Source organism: Thermobia domestica, chromosome 6 (genome assembly GCF_964235325.1).
Source record: "Thermobia domestica chromosome 6, izTheDome1.hap1.1, whole genome shotgun sequence".
Taxonomy (NCBI): Eukaryota; Metazoa; Arthropoda; class Insecta; order Zygentoma; family Lepismatidae; genus Thermobia; species Thermobia domestica.
The window spans coordinates 37,744,563-37,762,959 of NC_137459.1; the positions used below are offsets into that span (position 1 = coordinate 37,744,563).

Genomic DNA, 18,397 nt, shown 5'->3' on the forward strand with positions numbered 1-18,397 from the left:
CAAGCAGGAGAGGAAGTAAAAGAATATGTCACTTAAACACGAAAGACAGAAACCAAGAAAGTACTCTTCCAAATATTGATAAGATAATCGAGAACCAGTTTACAGAATTAGAAAACACATGTTTCTTTCTTCACAGGTATCATTTTGTTTTCGCGAGTTGTTCTGCTTATTCATCGGGGCTACAGAAGTATAATGCAAAATCCTGCCACATATCAGACTTCTCTATTTTACATTTTCAGCACATGTAGTGTGTAACACTGTACCACTACACTTCACTGTTATGTTTAGTGATAATAGTGCATTTTAAATCTGTGCACACTAGTATATGGTGCTATTTTAAACAATATATTTTTATGCTGAGTTAGCAACACTGCTTCACCTAGGGGCAACACTGTTTGTGGTTTTCGATACGGCATTTTGTTTTCATTATATGATGTAACTTTTGTTTTGATTGCTTTGACAGTTTTCAAGATATTTACTTTAAACTTACATAATTCCCTAATATATTTTTTTGGATATTCAGATTTTGAAGCCTCCTAGCTCCTATCCTTCTAGTCCATAGCGCCTTAAATTTTGCTCGTGTTCATTTCTCATGATGCTCTATCAGATATGCTATACGGCAATCAGATTTTAACGATAACTTGTGGGACCCTTCCGTGTGAGTATTTAGCCTAATGTGGCGGAAGAGCAGGCTGGATAACAAAAAAGTCGGATTGGCCGTAGTTCTATGAATATGTCTCCTCCATAGTCAATATATTTTTTTTCGTTTATCATTCATTTTCAAATCTTCACTGTAGTACAGTTAAAAAAAGAACATTAAGCATACCCCAAGAACAATTTACGAATACAATACTTTACGCACTGTACAGTTATAATCAGGAACAATGGCAAGCATATCTAGTGTTGCCAACACACAACGAGAAAAAGTGGCTAAAAATGGCCAGAAATGGCTAAAAAAAAACTTTCACGCTGAGACAAAGATAAATAAATCCAAATCCTATAACAACATATAATTAAAGCAAAACTGCTCTCACAGAGATAAATATCATCGCCTGCTTCTTCAAGTTCAGGCCAGGCTTCTTTTGTCTCGGTTGTTTGTACTGAACTGTTTTTGTTTCAACTACGTAGTTGCAAAACTGTGACTGAAATTCCGTATAGAGAATAACTCTTTTACACGCGGTACAGCCCAAATCACACCATTAAAACTAAAGAAAGTGTTTTCGTTTTCAACCTGTTCCTCAGCCTGTTTTTGACTTTACTCACCTGATAGAATACACGCTTCATTTCCGCATTCGAAATTGGAAGCATTAACATAAAAAAAAGGAAACAAAACTAATTCTGAAAATAGATTCTCTCCTCCAGCATATGTGTAGCGATTTACTTCTTGCAAAAATTCAATTGAAGACTTATTTCATGAAATCTATGGTTGCCAGTGATTTTCAATTTTCTCGATATTATCTTGAAATTTCAGAGTGAAAGCTGAAGCTAAATCAGTAGAAGACTGAAGCACCGGTTTCAAATCCTTATTGACACTGAAAAGAGACATTTTCTAAAGGATGTATAAATTATCAGGAAGTCTATTTTGAATTTCCTTAAAGAGGCTTTTACTAAAACTTTTACATGTCTTTCCTGAAAATTTTACTCAACGTCTACTGGTAACCTACAGGTTTTGAACCCATTCTCTGCTGTGTAGCCAAGATATGAGGAAGAATCAATATAACCATCAATGTTATATTTTATGGGGCAATTCTAGCAGTGGGATTTAGAACGTTACCACTTAGACATCGCATCATACTTCAGAAAATAGTAAAATTACACACAGAATATATCAAAAAGTGGCTAAACTCAGAAAATGGCTAGAAATGGCTAAAAGCAAAAAGCATATAGCTAGAAAAGCCACTAGCGGCATTTGGAAAATTTGTGGCTAGCCAGGTTCTCAAAGTGGCCAGATCTAGCCACAAACTGGCTAAATTGGCAACCCTAAGCGTATTGTATTTAGGTCCGTTACACACTGACGAAACAATGAACAAGGAGTAGAACGCTGCTGTTTTCCTGTCACAACTTGTATTTTGCACACGACACGTAGGAGGATCGTAGCAGATGCCCACTTCCAATGCGTTGGCAATGGAACGCCTTGCCTTCCTCATTTAATTACGGTAAAAGAAAGCTAGGCCAGATAGTACGGAGGCCAAATAGTTACGAGCTGGATACTCTGGAGTCTACTTGATAAAAAGGGATGTACATTCATGTCCAAAATTATTGTCGCATGTCTATAAATGTGTTGTTCTAGGAATATAATTTGATAAGGAATTCGCCCAGTATTTCTTATAATGTTAGTATGTGTATAATCAGCAAAGATATGTATGTGGCAAATTTCATGTCAAAATAGCTGTAAATAAGGACAATAAAACGAAAATAAATCTTTCTTGTCCATTTAGCAACATTTTGTTTTACTCACTCTAGTTTTCGTATTTATAATTTCTTTTCCTATGAAATTTACCACAAATATGCATTTCCCGATTACACACATAGTATCAGTATTAAAAGTACCCTGCAAAATCATTATCGAATTATATTCTTACAAGAAGACAGTTATAGATATGCGACAATGATTTTGGACATGAGTGTACATATCTCAACATTCTGATAAGGATTCTAGTCTGTTCGGTTGACAGTTGCTTTATAACTCATTATGATTATTATTTTAGTTTGTCACCTAGTATCCAAACTTATATATCGATATTTTAGAAGTGCTGTATTTTTGCCTATGAGCTGTTCACTTGCACTTCACTTAATATTCTTTCTATATGAGGTTTTCTGAATAGTCACAAAGACAGATCCTTAACAAAAATAGTGGAGAATGCGTGTTTTGTTAGTTTCTTTACTTGAAAACAAGAAAAGGAAAGGAAAATAAATGTTTTCTTTTGGATTTTCTATGTATTTATATTATATTTATTCTTTCAGCTGGATTCAGCAGATGAACAGGCGGCGGCTATACGAAGAGAGCTTGATGGCAGGATGCAGAAAGTGTCTGAAATGGAAAAGGTGCGCATAATTATTATTAATTTCATTTCGAATAATTCTCTTTTGATATTATTTAAAATTATGCAACCGTGTAGACACTAGTTAATTGTATCAGTCATAATAATTCAGGTGTTATCTACACAAAATTATTTGTACCAAAAGAATGGGGATATAATTTATGAGCATTGTTACAACATATACTCAATATAGCAAGGCAGTCAAAATGTTCTCATAATTTTGTTTTTAGCTCTTTATTCCCACAATATAAGTACACATTTACTTAATCGCCGTGAAAGTAGGAATCTTGGGCACATATACACTTACTCCATTGTTCCTGCTGTTTCGTAACTTTAAAATAGAGTGATTAGTTACCAATTGAATAATGATTACGGGATATTTCTTATTGTTATCCTCGGTAGAAGGACAATACTATTTCAGATGCATCTTTTGTTATTGAGTAAGTGAAGAAGGTTACAAAATAAATATAGGCATTATAAATTTTACAATATTATGTCTGTCATGGAGAAAGACCTCTATGCACGAACTTCTTATGTTGTGCTTCTTAGCATATTAACGAGGTACTTACAAGAAGGTTGGATGAAACAGATCATTAGGAAGACCTAGGCGCAGATGGGAGGACAATATTAAGATGGATCTCGCAGAGATTGGAATACAAAGTAGAAACTGGAGGCAGTTAGCTAAGGATAGAAGTCAGTGGAGAGCTTTTGTGAACGCGGCATTGAACCTCCGGGTTCCATAGGCCATAGAGTTAGTTAGTTCGTTTGGATGAAACAGATTGAGGTCCATTACTGCCAAGGTTCTAATGGTCGACTCTGTGCTGTTCCGACTGACTGCCAATGAATGACCAATAACTGACCCATTGTTTACAATTTCTTACGTTTATATACTCTGTTTTTGGCTTTTCACCTGTATGCAGTTCCTTATTTTGTTTTTATTTATTGACAATTTCACTTTCAATTTTTAAATTTCACTTCCTTGAAAGTGAGTTTACGGAACCTCAGCCTGTTTGTTTCTAATTTTAGAAGTTTTTAATATACATTGAAAAGATTTTAAATTATGTTACACTGCCATTGCTGGAAATATAGACGAAAGTCCTCTTTTGGTATCTTTCGAAGTTCAGTCGTCCGTTAATTTTGATCGTCTTCTACAGTGGAGAAACGGGTACCTATGAGGCCAGTTTTTTCCTTAAATCATTATCATCGTACCCGTAAACTGTTTTAAGGCTATCAAAGTCTTTGAAGCAGAGTTCCCCAATTTGCACATGAACTTCATGGAACTACAACATTGCTCCAACTGACCACTGACTGACACACTCTTCCGTTCAGCTACACTTCTCGTACATTGCCTGTTATGACGTGTTCACACTTGTCAAATTCATAATTAAGTGATCTAAGGACTGTAGTGTACAAGATTCATTGTGATTGCATCATAAATGTCAAAACTACAATAGCATTCCGGGAACTTTTTGACTGCCCTGGTAACGACGGAAAGATTCTTCAATGTTCGTAAATAAAAGGAAGTACAGATCTTGCTAGATTGTATACGTAGAAATTTGAAATATAAAGGTAACCAAAAAAAGTTCTGTCGCCTTTTTAACCCACCACCTTCGAACATCGATATGTCACCTAAAACGTACCTGGAAGCAGGGACAAAAGTGGCTCTGAAAAGGTAGGGGGACGCATGACGTCACGTCGTCCCCCGTGCCTATCTTTGCCCATTGTATTTTTTTAGAAAGTGGGGGATGTCACGGATATTTTCTTGAAGCGGGTACGTCGTTTCCCCGCGTTCCCCCTCACTTTTACCCCTACCTGGAAAATCAAAAGTAGTCCCCATTAGCATCGACGACCTTTTCTGCCAACGTTTTGGAAGGGCATAGACTCCATCGCCGTAGAACTTGGTGGGCTGTGAAGGGAAGAACGTATCAAGTGCATTTTCCACCTCTACTAGGAATTTGAACTAGTGTTCTCTGTGATTGTCCGAGGAATGGAACAGGTGATAATCGGGTGATGCAATGTTCGGGGAGTATGGTGGATCCAATAGTGTTTCCCACTCAAGGCGTAGAAAGATGTCACGGGTCATCCTAGCCACGTGGGCCTTAGCGTTGTTCTCTAACAGGAGGACCCCTTTGCGATTCAGAAGTGTTGGCTCCAGTTTTAAGTTTTTCTTGAACACGGCTTAAGTGCTGACAATACATAGTTGCATTGATGCTCTGACCAGCTGGTAGCAGTTCCCGATGCACGATGCCGCGAGCAGTCCACCAAACACACAGGTGCAGTGCTGGTTTCGGCTGTTTTGGAACCGGTTCATGGGATGCTAACCAATGATGACGGCGCCGTGGAGCTTCGTGGATCCACTTCTCATCACATGTCAACATCCTGTTCAGAAATGGCTCCTTCCGAGACAGCAAAGAAACACAGGTGTCTGCTCGAGTTCTGGCCCGGAGTCAAATCATGTGGGACCCATCGACTCAACTTATAGTGCTTCTCAAGTTGATGGAGGTGCTGCCGAATGGTTTCTTCACTCATACTGAATTGTAGTCCCAGTTCCTCACATGTCTGGCCACTGTCCGCCTCAATTGCTGCCTGAAGATCTTCATTTTGTACATGTGTTGGTCTTCCGGCACGTGGAATGTCTTCGAATGTTTCGTCACTGTCCTTAAACTTGTTAAACCACTGCTACACTGTCCGCGTAGGAACGACACACTCACCAAAAGCCTGGCATATCTCCGCCATGCTGCAGCGGCTCTTGACCCCAGTTTGAACTCGTACAGCATGCACGCCCTTATGATGCTCTGTTTACTCTGTCCTTACGCAAGTTCACAGTGTAACTAAACTGCCACAACCAGGTAGTATGTTGGATATATCCACACCAACAACTGACCTTCGCCTTATCTCCATTTTTCGCATTTAACTCACGGTGTGAGGGCCAATTGAACACAGACCTTCACAAAAAGCGACAGAACTTTCTTGGTCACCTTTATATAAACAAATTTAGGTGTTTTAGTGTTACAATAGTATACGCAGCATATCCAAATCTTTCTCAACAGTTTCTGGAAGATAATTCTTTTCGATAAATCATCAGTATAGTAAGAGAATGTTAAAGCACAATTAATATTGTAAACAAAAAATAAAAACGAAAATCAATATATTTTTTTTAATCTTATGAAGATCTTTGTTTCACGCACGTAAATTTGTTAGTTTTGTATCTGCTTGTTAAATCGTTCAGACAGGCCAAAATTTACGTTATATTTACAAATGTAAATTGTGTTTTTTGTCTCCATTATATAACTTCTGTGTCACGTAAAACTGTATATACAAAAAATTGTAACAAACTATAAAACACTTCCTAGTTACATTATACTAATAAACACATTTTTCTCAACCTATCACTTTTTTTACATACTTTAAAATTTTAAATTCAAAATTCAAGTAATACTTCTCCAAGTCTCCAGTACTATCTTTTCCGTAGTATGTAAACTAAAGATTTCCTAGTTTCATTCATTTAATTTTTAGTATACTCACCTGTTCCTAATAAGCGAACACTTTAACCTTTGAAACATAAACAGCCGAGCCCGCGACGCTAACTCTAAAGCCTATCTATCCTATAAAAAATTTCACTCTCAATTGTCATCGATCCTCGTTCTAGTTCTACTGGATAAATAATAAATCCAGAAGATTTCGCGTTTAGTCTCATATACAAAAAAAAGATGTTTCCAAGTTTGTAAATGGGAAAACATTTACGCTATCAACAGCGAGTTGTAGTTAAATAATATATATATGTTCCTTGCATACAGCAATTCAGTACACTACATGAAACACTCAATTTCCTAAATGTTCACTAAGAAAAAACTATTAACCTCAAATAACTCTGTACCAAACAATTCATTTCAAAAAAAAAAATACCAATACGAGACTGATAAAATAAGTATGCCTTTATAGAACGAAATATTGTAATATATAAGCTGTATCCTCACCTCTGTAACACTGCTATCAGGGTATGTTGTCAATATTAACGAGTAACTATTTGGTCAAGTTTTATCATTATTTGTACTGTATTCATAACTACAATTTGCACGTACGCATTCTTATAAAAGAGAATTTATATTGTAGAACGGCACCATAAGTTAGTGTGCTACTTGTTCGCATTTATTAAATAATAACTAACTTAATGTAACTTAATTTATCTTTCAGAATCGCAAATTAATGCCTAAATTTGTTTTAAAAGAAATGGAATCTTTGTATATAGAAGAATTAAAGTCCTCAATAAATTTGTTAATGGCAAATTTGGAATCGTTGCCTGTTTCAAAAGGATCGATGGACTCAAAGTATGGCTTGCAGAAGTTGAAACGTTATAACCACAGGTAGGTGACTAATCGACTATTTTTCTTCGTCTGCCTTTCCTGTCTTCTGTTCAGAGGCCAATGGAATCCAAAAAGTTTTCAGGATGCACTCTTCTTTGTTTCATGTTTGCAACTCAGTTGAACATTTGAAAGAGCATCTGTCTTCATCTTACATCATGATTGCTTAAAACCTAAGATAATGCTTCTATTAGTTATACATCATATGCATAACATCAAAACCAAATATTACAAAGATGCTGAAACAAGTTGAAACAAGTCATCAAGCCACATGTTAAACATGTGGAAAATGTTTAGTATCCATCTTAAAAGATATATCCTACTGAAGTGTACTTTTTTTTTCGATCAGTGTCTCTTTCTTCACAGTAATTTATTCTAGGTCGTGTATCCAGGTTGTAATAACTTGCTTCCTTTTCTACTCTTAAAACTTAACATGAAAGTTAAGTCTATCTTCATATGTTTAATTTCATAATTCTAAAAAGAATCATCTAGTTTATAGAGGGCAAGAAGGAAGGAGAACATGTTATTATTGTGTATTGTTTGAAGTTATTTCTGTAACTGTCTTGAGGGAAATATTAGAAAATACTAAATATATACATATATTTATTGTTAAACTTAGGGTAAACTTATGTTAAACTTAGGGTAAAAAACAACGTAGGGATCATACAGCCAAGAAGTTCACAAGTAGTTCTCTTATAGTTACATTTCAAGTTTATAGCAAGTAAATAAATATAAGGTAAAATATATATTATTTTGCAATAAAGACTAACACATATATAGTTTCTATTTAATACAGATGCTATTGTGATATTTATATATTGTGTGATACTTTTGATATTATACATACTACCTGAAGATAAAGATGCCTTCTAAGGTAATATGACGTGACAAAACAAAATAATAGGAAACATTACGAGTTTTTGTTTGTTTGTTTGTTTGTTTGAAGCTTTAAAAATCCAGATGCATTTCTAATAATATTACCAAATATCTCTGTGGTCCATTGTTTATGAACTATGTCCATAAATTAATGATTCATTTTTAGCTTCAACCCTCGTAATGATAACTTTTTTATTGAGATTACAAGATATGGATTGCAAAACAATATGGTGTTAAATTCAAGCCTGTAAAAGGAAATTTTGGAAACAAATTTCATGATTAAAATTAACAAAAGCATGTGTTTATTTTCTCCAATGTCCTGTAAATCCAGGAATTTTCTTAGTAAATTTACAATATTCTTATTTTATGGTAGAAACTACATTTGAAGGGTGGTAATGAGAAATCTAATAATGTTAATTCTTTTTATCACCAGCGAGTTTCGAAATAACTTTACTTATACCAAAAGCAAAACATATTCTGAAGAGAAACCGTTATTTCTATCGATATATTTCAAGTGTGGACTTTTTATATATTCTGAATTATGCTTAGATACTAATAAATAGTGTAATTAGATCAGTATTCCAATAGATATAGTTATTATTTCCCTACTTGTTTCTCCTTCCAACTTTTTGTATATTTTTTTTACTTACTTTCTTTTTGGCTTGTTTTATGCTCGATTCTTCTTCCCTTCTCTTAATAAATGAAGCGTTTATATATATGTATATATATATATATATATATATATATATATATATATATGCAATATAACATTTATTAACCATCAGAAACTACAAAATGTGAAAATTCTGTTTCCCGTGCCGCAATGATCATAAAAGTATGTAATCTGAGCACGTGTTCATACAATTTTGTATCAATTATTAAACACATTCAGATACGTGTACTCACACCCATAGATTTCATTCTGTTCTATAAAATACTTTTTATAATTTTCATGTGTTCATTGGATGAATGTCTGATAAATATTGCATCTAAGTGCAAAACTTTTAATTTTAAACCTCTAAGAGCACTCCGTAAGTATAAAGGTTTTGCTTTTGAAAACCATTAACATCTATATCATTGAACATAAAGTAGATTATGAATATGTCAACTCGGACTCTTGTTTTAGAAACGCATATTTTTACCTACGTAGTATTTCTAAGTAATTTTCTTTTTTAGATCAACACTGAATTGAACATAACTAATTATCTTTTTTTGATAAGTTGCTATGCTCAAACGTTTAGTTAAATTTAGCTTGAAACGATTTGAAATTTACTGTTATCTCTTTGATATATTACATTTTGTCTAAAAAAATTACAACAGTGATCCAAAATTTTCAAAGTGCATACAAAATTTAAAGATCTACTTAGAAAGGAAACATACTTCAACACAACTGGGGTTTCCTTCTAGTAATGTCATTCTAATTTTTATTAATTTTGCAGTGTGGTTTATTTCATTTACGTGAAGCAACAGACTTTGTCATCATTTTGATGAAAATTATTGCTGATTCATTTTTATTATTTGTTTAGAATGAACGATATAGATGTTAATGCAATACTTGGTAAAACACACTCCAACACGTGATTTTTTTATAAATACAACACGTTAATATTTAAGTACAAAGTTTCACTGAAGTTGAATGCATTAGATAAATAAGTGACTCATTGGGTTTTAATTCCGTACTGAAGATGAGTGCTCTTATATTAAAAGAAACCACTGAAGCTCTTGTAAATATTATCATCATCACTAATATTTATCAGCGTCAAGTACAAGCAGTGTAACTTTTTCATTTGTGTTCCCTTCAGTTCCGTATGTTTGGTTGAAAGGTGTTTTAGTTTGTACCTTTCAAGTAATTTAGGAACAAACCCTATTAACTGTCTTTTCTTTAAATATACACCTGTTTTTACATATTACACATGTCCATGTAACACTAAGAACATCAATGCCACCAGAAACCATCCATGCTCTTTCATGTTACATTCAACTTGATACTACATTCAGCAGTGCATCCTTGGAAATTTTTGGATTATTTTTGCAGTGACCAGTATATAACGAAACCTTACAACTTGCAAAACTGTAAAGAATAAATAAAAATTGAACCTTTTTTAACAGCGTGACGAAAATGAACAAACATATTGTCAACTTTTAATAAAAAAAGTAAATCATTTTTTGAATCGTGATGTTTTGACTTCCTGTTTTTGTTTAAAACACGCAAAACAATTTTAACTTTTTGCATTACTACAAATTCTGGGTAAAAATACTTTACACTTAATAGAATTATTTAAATTATTTTAAAATTCATTCTATAATACTTAACATGAACCTACGTTTTGTTAATTACGTAATAGATGAACAGAATAATACAGAAAATAATGTCTTAAGCGACTTTTGTAACTTCATTTTTCTGATGTTGAACTAATTCGAAGAATGATGTTAAACCAATTACTACAATTTAATCTGTAAATATTTACATAAACCTTTGTAAGTATCATAAATAGTTAATAATATATTTACTATACCTCCCCTTAAAACTAGTTTTACTTTTCAGTATGAGAAAATACATTTGTAATGTAATATATGATTCATCTATAAGTTTTCATTTTTAAAATTTTTGTTCTTGATCAATGCTTTGATTATTTTTGTTGAAGCATTGTACTTGTCGATAACTTTCAGAGCTATATATCATTATTACGGATAACTTTGAGATACGTGTAGAGCTCGGTTACTCTTAGTATTTAACATATATATATATAAGGGGACAATCCTTGAACATTTGCCTTTTTTTGCCAGTTTCAATAAAATATGTAGAAAAAAGTCGAACTGATTGACAAGTCAATATAGGCAAAAATTTGTAGTACAAAAATGCATTTACTGACATAACAATTAAACTTATTTCATATTGCTAATATATTTTTACTGTCATTTCATTTAACTCATCTTGTTTGTCTCTGTATTTCACCGACTGACTGTAAATTTATTATTTATCCATTATTCATTATTTATTGACAAAATTTACTAGTAGATATAATTACAAAAGAAAATAGAAGGAAGTATATCATTAAAAAATCGTCCTAAAGTTTGTAATCATGCAAACAAAACATTTAATTCTAAAATGGCGGGAAACTCTAGGCGACATGTAATACGGCTTTTTAAAACATGGTTGCTCATACCTTATCATTTCCCTCCCACATCTGTTTTCTCTGTTGTGTTTATTCTGCGTCTGATGATTTTAGTCCGAAACCCCATTAATTTTCAATGTTTTTATGTACTAGTTCTATTATAGTGTTTCTTTAATATGGTTTTCCCCGTTTTGTTAAAAATAGTACGTATGTATCTTTTTATCTGTCTTTTCCGACTGTAGTGTATTAATGTAGGTATGGTGTGTGTGTGTGAGTAAGACTGTGTGTGTTTGTAGATCTGTTCATATCACTTAAACTTCGTTTCGCGAATAAGATTATAACTAAACAGATATATTCGTACATCCAATTCTTTGATGTCGTCCAATTCACTCAGTTCCTATTTGTTTTCTTCGAACGTTCCTTTTGTTCCATTTAAGAAACCTTTACTATAGTTTCTTAGTATCATAGAAGTCATATTGTTTCGTAGACCATTTCAAATTTGCTACTTTGGACATAAAATTCACCCTTCTTTTTATTTCTCCCCATTTATACCCGATTGTATTCATCTTCTAGTAGCAGCTGCTGTTTCTTGGGTTCCTGTCTAAATTATGCATATTTTATTATTATTCCATAGAATGCTATTGTAATTCCATATTCCTAGTCATAGTGACAGTGAGATGAGTAAAATACATTTAGTAATAGTCTAGTGCTATGTCTGTTTCATTTTTGTGTGGTTCTGTTTGTTTGTGAATCTGTAGTGTTGTAGCAATTGACGATATTTTGTAAGGTTGAAAATGAATACAAACTTAGTAGCGAAAACCGGATTTTGTAGAGATAATGTTAGTTAGAAAGAAAACAAAAGGAAGCTAGTCAGTTGACCAAATAGTCGTCCAATAAAATTCAATAAGATCCGCATTTGAGTATATTTCAGAAATACGTAAAACGATTCAAAATGTGAAATATTGAACATTCTACCAACCGCATCAATAGAATTGATTTGGTGTATTCGGATTCAACTTGTAGCTCCTTTCGATCCAAAATATTCTACGTAACGAGAGTTATGATTTGTTACATGTAGCATTAAATACAAAGAAAAAGGAAATATCGATTATAATTTTAGTGAACATATTCCATTAGAGATCTTGCCTCGTGCACAAAACAAATGAGGTGTTGCAACAACATTAAATGACTACCAGTTTAGCTTATTACTTGTGTGTTAATTTAATACCAAGGACATCGTCTTCCGAGCATATCAGAAATAACTAATTACTGACTGTAGAAATTTGCATTGTTTTTTATTGTTTGATATAAACATAGCTTTACGCATTATATTTGGCATTAATATCAAACAAGCAACGTTCTATGTTTTCTGTAATCGGTCACAATAATAGTTTCGTAAACTTGTTAATTGCCTGACAACAGAGTTCTACCATCTTCTGTTCTTACGTGCTAAGACATAAGAATAACAGATAAGGAAAAACAAGTGGCAGCACTGCTATTCATGTAACTGTTGTCAGACACTTCACAGGTTTACAAAACTATTGTTGTGACCGATTACGTAAAACATGGAACGTTATCCATTAATTGATTTAAGTCCCAAATATACTGCGTAAAGCTTTGATCATACCAAACAATAAAAATCAATGCAAATACTCTCCGCCAGTAACGAGTTATTTCTAATATGCACGGAAAGCGATGTCCTTGGTGTTAAATTAACACAAAAGTAACACGATAAAGTGGCGGCGGTCATTTTATGTTGTTTTAACACCTCATTTTTTGCTGTGTGTGATTGTAGTTTTACATCGACAAGACAATCATTGAATAAAACATCAAGGGTAAAAGTAGAATTAATGAAATTTATGGATAAAGTAAGTATATCATGAAAATACATTACTAAAATGACCACAGCTCGAAACATAATGAAGCCTTCAAATGTTCAACTGCTTATTTTAAATAATACACATATCAGGGCCATTATAAATTGATTTCATAGCATTGTTGAATACTTGTTTTCTTTCATAATCTGTGACCCCCCCCCCAAAAAAAAAACGAATAGTATATTTTCATGCTCATTGAATTTTTCATCTAATTTGTTGTCTCCATTTATGTAATTGATCTCGGTACATGTTACTATTATAGACAGTAGTTATTATTATAATAAGTTCAGGCATATACATGAAATACAATTCTAAGTATCTATTATATGTTTTAATATAAGGCAGTGCCCTCACTTTAGTTTGTATTTAAAGGGTAAAAAATCATTGGGTCAAGTGCCTACATGAAGAACGACTTGCGGTATTTTAGATTTTAGTGTTCTCATGTCGAAGAAATATTTGTTTAAATGTTACGTTTACTGTCTATGTTGTTATCTGCTTCCAAGTACTTAGTTTTGTGTATCAGAGTGAGTAACAATCAATGTCGGAAGCAGTTTATAGTGGAGACTGTGCTATGTTTATATGTTAGGTGTATTTTCTGTATTTTTGTCTGGGGTTCAGTATCTTATTTATTCCTAACCAATACTTAGATGCCCACTGTCAAATTTTTCGTCTAGTGATTCATTCGTCTGTTATTTGATCCTGTGATTCGTGTAGGACTGTTTTTAGACATTGTTTCTTGAAATGGTAGTATATTGTATTTGTTCGGTTAAAAGGAAGTTACTGTGGCCCCGTAATTTTGCTTTTTTTTTAATTTAAAATATAGCTTTCGATGAGCTGTGTCCAATAGCACCACTTTTGATTTCTGGAACCGACCGTTTCAAGGTCAAATTAGGGGTCAAAAATTTTAAAAAAAGGACCATTTGCGTGATGCGAACCAGTGACCGACTGGGACGAAATGAGTGTCATTCGAGTTGTATTCACACGTACATGACTAACTGATATTCTATTTTCCCGAATATTCTATTTTGACACCGTAAATTAACGAAAATCTGGAATTTTGGATCTTGGATTTTCGTTAATTTTCCGGATCAAACTTAAATTTTCGGGAAAATGGCATATCAATTATTCATGTATGTGTGAATATGAATCGAATGACATCCATTTTATGAACAACAAACATTTCTGACCAGAGTATATACACTTATTTATTAAAAACTAAATTACAGTGCAACGGTTTCGACAACTTAACGTTATCTTCATCAGACGCTAACACTAGAGTTAGTATCTGATGAAAATAACGTTAAGTTGTCGAACCCGTTACACTGTAATTTAGTTTTTAATAAGTGTATATACTCTGGTCAGAAGTGTTTATTGTTCCTTTAGTGAGTTCCAGAGTCGTGATGGATAGAGATCTATTTTATCCCAGTCGATCACTGATCGACATTGCTCAAAATCCCGGATTAGCGTTAATTTTGGGGGTCAAAATAGAATTTTCGGAAAAATGGCATATCAATTATGCATGTATGTGTGAATACAAGTCGAATAAGATCCATTTCGTCCCAGTTGGTCACTGGTCCGCAGTGCCCAAGTGGTCCCACTTTTTACTTTTGACCCCTAATTCGACCTTGATGCGGCCGGTTCCAGAAATCAAAAGTGTTGCCATTGGACACAGCTCATCAAAATCTACACTTTAAACCCGAAAAGAGTTGAAAAATATGGGGCCACGGTGATTCCCCTTTAACCCATTTGTTCTTTATCTTTTGAAAGTCTTTTCTACTTTTGTATTCCATCGAATGTTGTGTCGTTTAATCGTAATGTTTGTTCCACTGCATTTAATGTAATACTTTTCCAATCCATTGTTATCTTCATATGCGAAACAAAATATCGCTGGTCTACAACGAAACACCTAACTTTGGCTTGTTTTTAACAAGTAAAGTTATTGACGAATATCTGCGCACAACATAAGTTGTAATGAATAGAAAAATACGTAAGATTTAATGTATATTTTTTCGATGAATTCAGTATACCTACTTTTATATATGAGGATAAGTCAAAAATTTAGTTACAACTTTTTTTTTTTTTTTTTTTTTTTGCAATACAAATAGGAAACTCACCTTAACCTCATTTTTCAATAGAGTACCCTTGCTTTTCAACGGTCTTTGTCCATCATTGCACAAGCTTCCTGATGCCCTTATAAAATAAAGTTTTTAGTTGAGCAGCGAGCCATGCATGCACCGCGTCCTTCACTTCTTGGTTTGAGGTGACCCGAAGGCCCTGACCATGACCAATTTCCAGACGATGTGCCACTTCATCGATATTCACTCGTCTGTCTAACAGAAACATGTCACGTGCACGCTCAATGTTGTCAGCATTTGTGGTCGTAGAAGGTCGTCCGGCTCCCTCGTGCTTAACACTTGTGTGACCATTTTTGAAGTTTTCGATCCATTCGTAGACACTTCGTTGCGGCAAGACATTGTTCCTGTATTGTGCCGAAAGTTTTTGCTGGATTGCGCCCCCCTGATACACCTTCCAAACATGGACGGAGTTATGGGGGGCATGGGGGGCATTGCCCAACAACTTTTTGACAAAAAATAAAAATGCCACCTATAAGATGGCCACATACCAAGACCACCGAGACCGACCAAAAGGTCTACCTCGCCATTGTCCCCCCCAGCAGACAATTTCTAGCTCCGCCCATGCTTCCAACCACAAAAACCGGATGAATGCTCGTTGTTCCTCTTTGGTACAAACTTCTAATGGATCAGCCATGATCTATCTGGAACAAAAGGAAGACAAATCAAGGAACTATGATCAAAATTTCATAGCATGATCGCAACAGCATAACAAATAAAGTAAACGCGGACAGAGGTCAGTTTGAACAACGTAAGAAGAGCTATGTCAAAATTGCGGATATTTTTTTACTTACCCTCGTATATATATTCCGTATTTCATTTTCATTCGGCTCTTTATTCCATATTCGAAGTATTCGTATTGTAAATTTTCGTAATGTTCTTAGTTTAGTAACACAAATGAATCCATTTGGTTTGTAAGACCCCAGTACAATTCCTGGTTAAATTTGTATGGTTCGGATTCCACTTTAAGTTGAAAATCCATCCCATGTAGCCTTGATGCTAACAGAAGTGTTAAAATGTAAAACGGAGAACAGCAATGCATTTTCAGGCATTTAATTAACCTTTTAATCCCCCTCAAACTAGAAGCGTTACAAGGAGCGTACTCATGTAGTGATAGCAGCAGCATAATGATCATTTTTTCATGGACTACTGGAAATTGGCCTGATACATAACAAATATCATTCTAATCAATCGTCAAAGGGTTGCTGAAGTCAAAATATTTCGTTACAGACACCCTCTTTTAAATATACAGTTCTCAATCAATAATTGAGAATTTGCAGGAAAACTGCATGCAATCGTAAACGTTAATATCCCATAAAATTAATTAGTTATTAATAACTATGGTACATATATTGTGAAGAGTTTTATATAAGACATGTGAAGTAATTCTGTAATCCAGCTCTCCTAAAAACGATAGAACGTAATGCAGAAGTACGAGGTGTGATCAAAAAATACGGTCAATAATTGTATTAGGCATAAAGTAACAAGCTTACATGGAATTTGATTTAATTTCCTTAAAATACTGTCCTTGGCTAGCAATGCACTTGTCCCAACGTTGAATCCATGACTGAAAGCATTTCTAGAAGTTTTTTTTTTTTTTTTAAGTTTTCAGGTCTTCTATTTTGGCCCTCTCAATGCTAGGAATGGTGTCAAAACGTTCTTTATTAAGCACAGTTTTAATTTTTGGTAAGAACTAGAAGTTGAATGGTGCTGCATCGGGAGAGTACAGAAAATGTGGAGAGATAGGAATATTTTTCGGCCAAAAACTCGCTGATCAAAAGTAAAGTGTGGCACGGTGTGTTTTCGTAGTGAAGAAGGAAGCCATTACCCCAGTTAATCGGCGGTTAAAATACTTTTCACGGACTCATACGAGATGTTTAGTTCTTCGGAAAGTTCTCAAATAGTCATTCGCCTTGATGATATTGAAGTTTTGCTGACGTCTACTATTAATCCAATGTTCCCGGGATTAAGTCATTCGCCTGTTTGAAGAAATAATTTCCCCCAGTTTTTGCACGTTTTCATCTGTTTTCGACGTCTTAAGACGTCTCTATCGTCGCTCGTTTTTAACCGACTCGTTGCCACTTTTGAATCACTCATAACACTTGTAAACAGACTTCAATACCACCGTTTAATCACCATACACTGATTTTGACATTTCGTGAGCTTCTTTGGCACTTTTTTGCAACTTAAAACAAAAATTAACTAAGAACAACTCTTAACACGTCCTTACTTTTTTGCCTCTGAAAGCCAACTAACATGTTACAACTCGTTCAAACTCGACACTGATTGTACCAAAGTTTTAAGCTACCGGGCTTACTAGTTGAAATGTATACAACATAGATAGATGGCGCTGTGCAACTATTTTTTCTGATCACACCTTGTACATGTTTCGTGATGGCCTATGTACTTCCAACTGTACCAGATTCAACTTCCAGCGTAAGAGCACGGTGGCTCAGTGATATAGTGCTCACCTCTGGTGCTAGGAGTCCCAGCCCAGTGAGTTCGTGTTGAACAACTTTGTGTGTGTGTGTGTTTCCTTGAGGTTGTCCATTTCCTCCCACATCCCCATTTCTCCAGTTATTTCATCGTTGTTTATACCTTTATTAATCATCCGCCTCTTTTAGCTTAGCTGTTTGCATAAACGTGGGACGTAAAACTGAAAAATCTTATTTCTATTCATTTCTCAAGCTCCAGCGTAGTTCTGATCCAACAGAAATAGTAGATTTGCCCTTCCCACACTCGGTATTCTACAGGGACGTCAAAAAAGAAGTCTATAATAAAAATTATTAAATAAGTATATTTTCTTTCGTTCTCCAAAATATTTTGAATATTACAAATGGGTTATATGTAATTTCATGATTGGAATTAATCTTACTAAAACTGATTGATAATAGAAGTTCTTGCCAAGATTAAACTGCTTTTAGATATATCATTGTTTTTATTTCAGATGTATCATATTTATAGTATTACTTAGAATTTTTAGTTGTTAATAAT

The 18,397-nt window shown here is 34.1% G+C and overlaps 1 protein-coding gene across 8 annotated transcripts in view; it reads left to right on the forward strand.

Moving 5' to 3' along the window:
- Positions 1 to 18,397, forward strand: part of Cadps (calcium-dependent secretion activator 1) — a 794,056-nt gene that overhangs the window by 600,505 nt on the left and 175,154 nt on the right. For all 8 annotated transcript variants that reach the window (XM_081761521.1, XM_081761520.1, XM_081761523.1 and 5 more), the window contains exons 9-10: positions 2,965 to 3,045; positions 7,236 to 7,405. In XM_081761521.1, the coding sequence (XP_081617647.1) occupies positions 2,965 to 3,045; positions 7,236 to 7,405 (251 nt within the window). The remainder of the gene's footprint in view (positions 1 to 2,964; positions 3,046 to 7,235; positions 7,406 to 18,397) is intronic.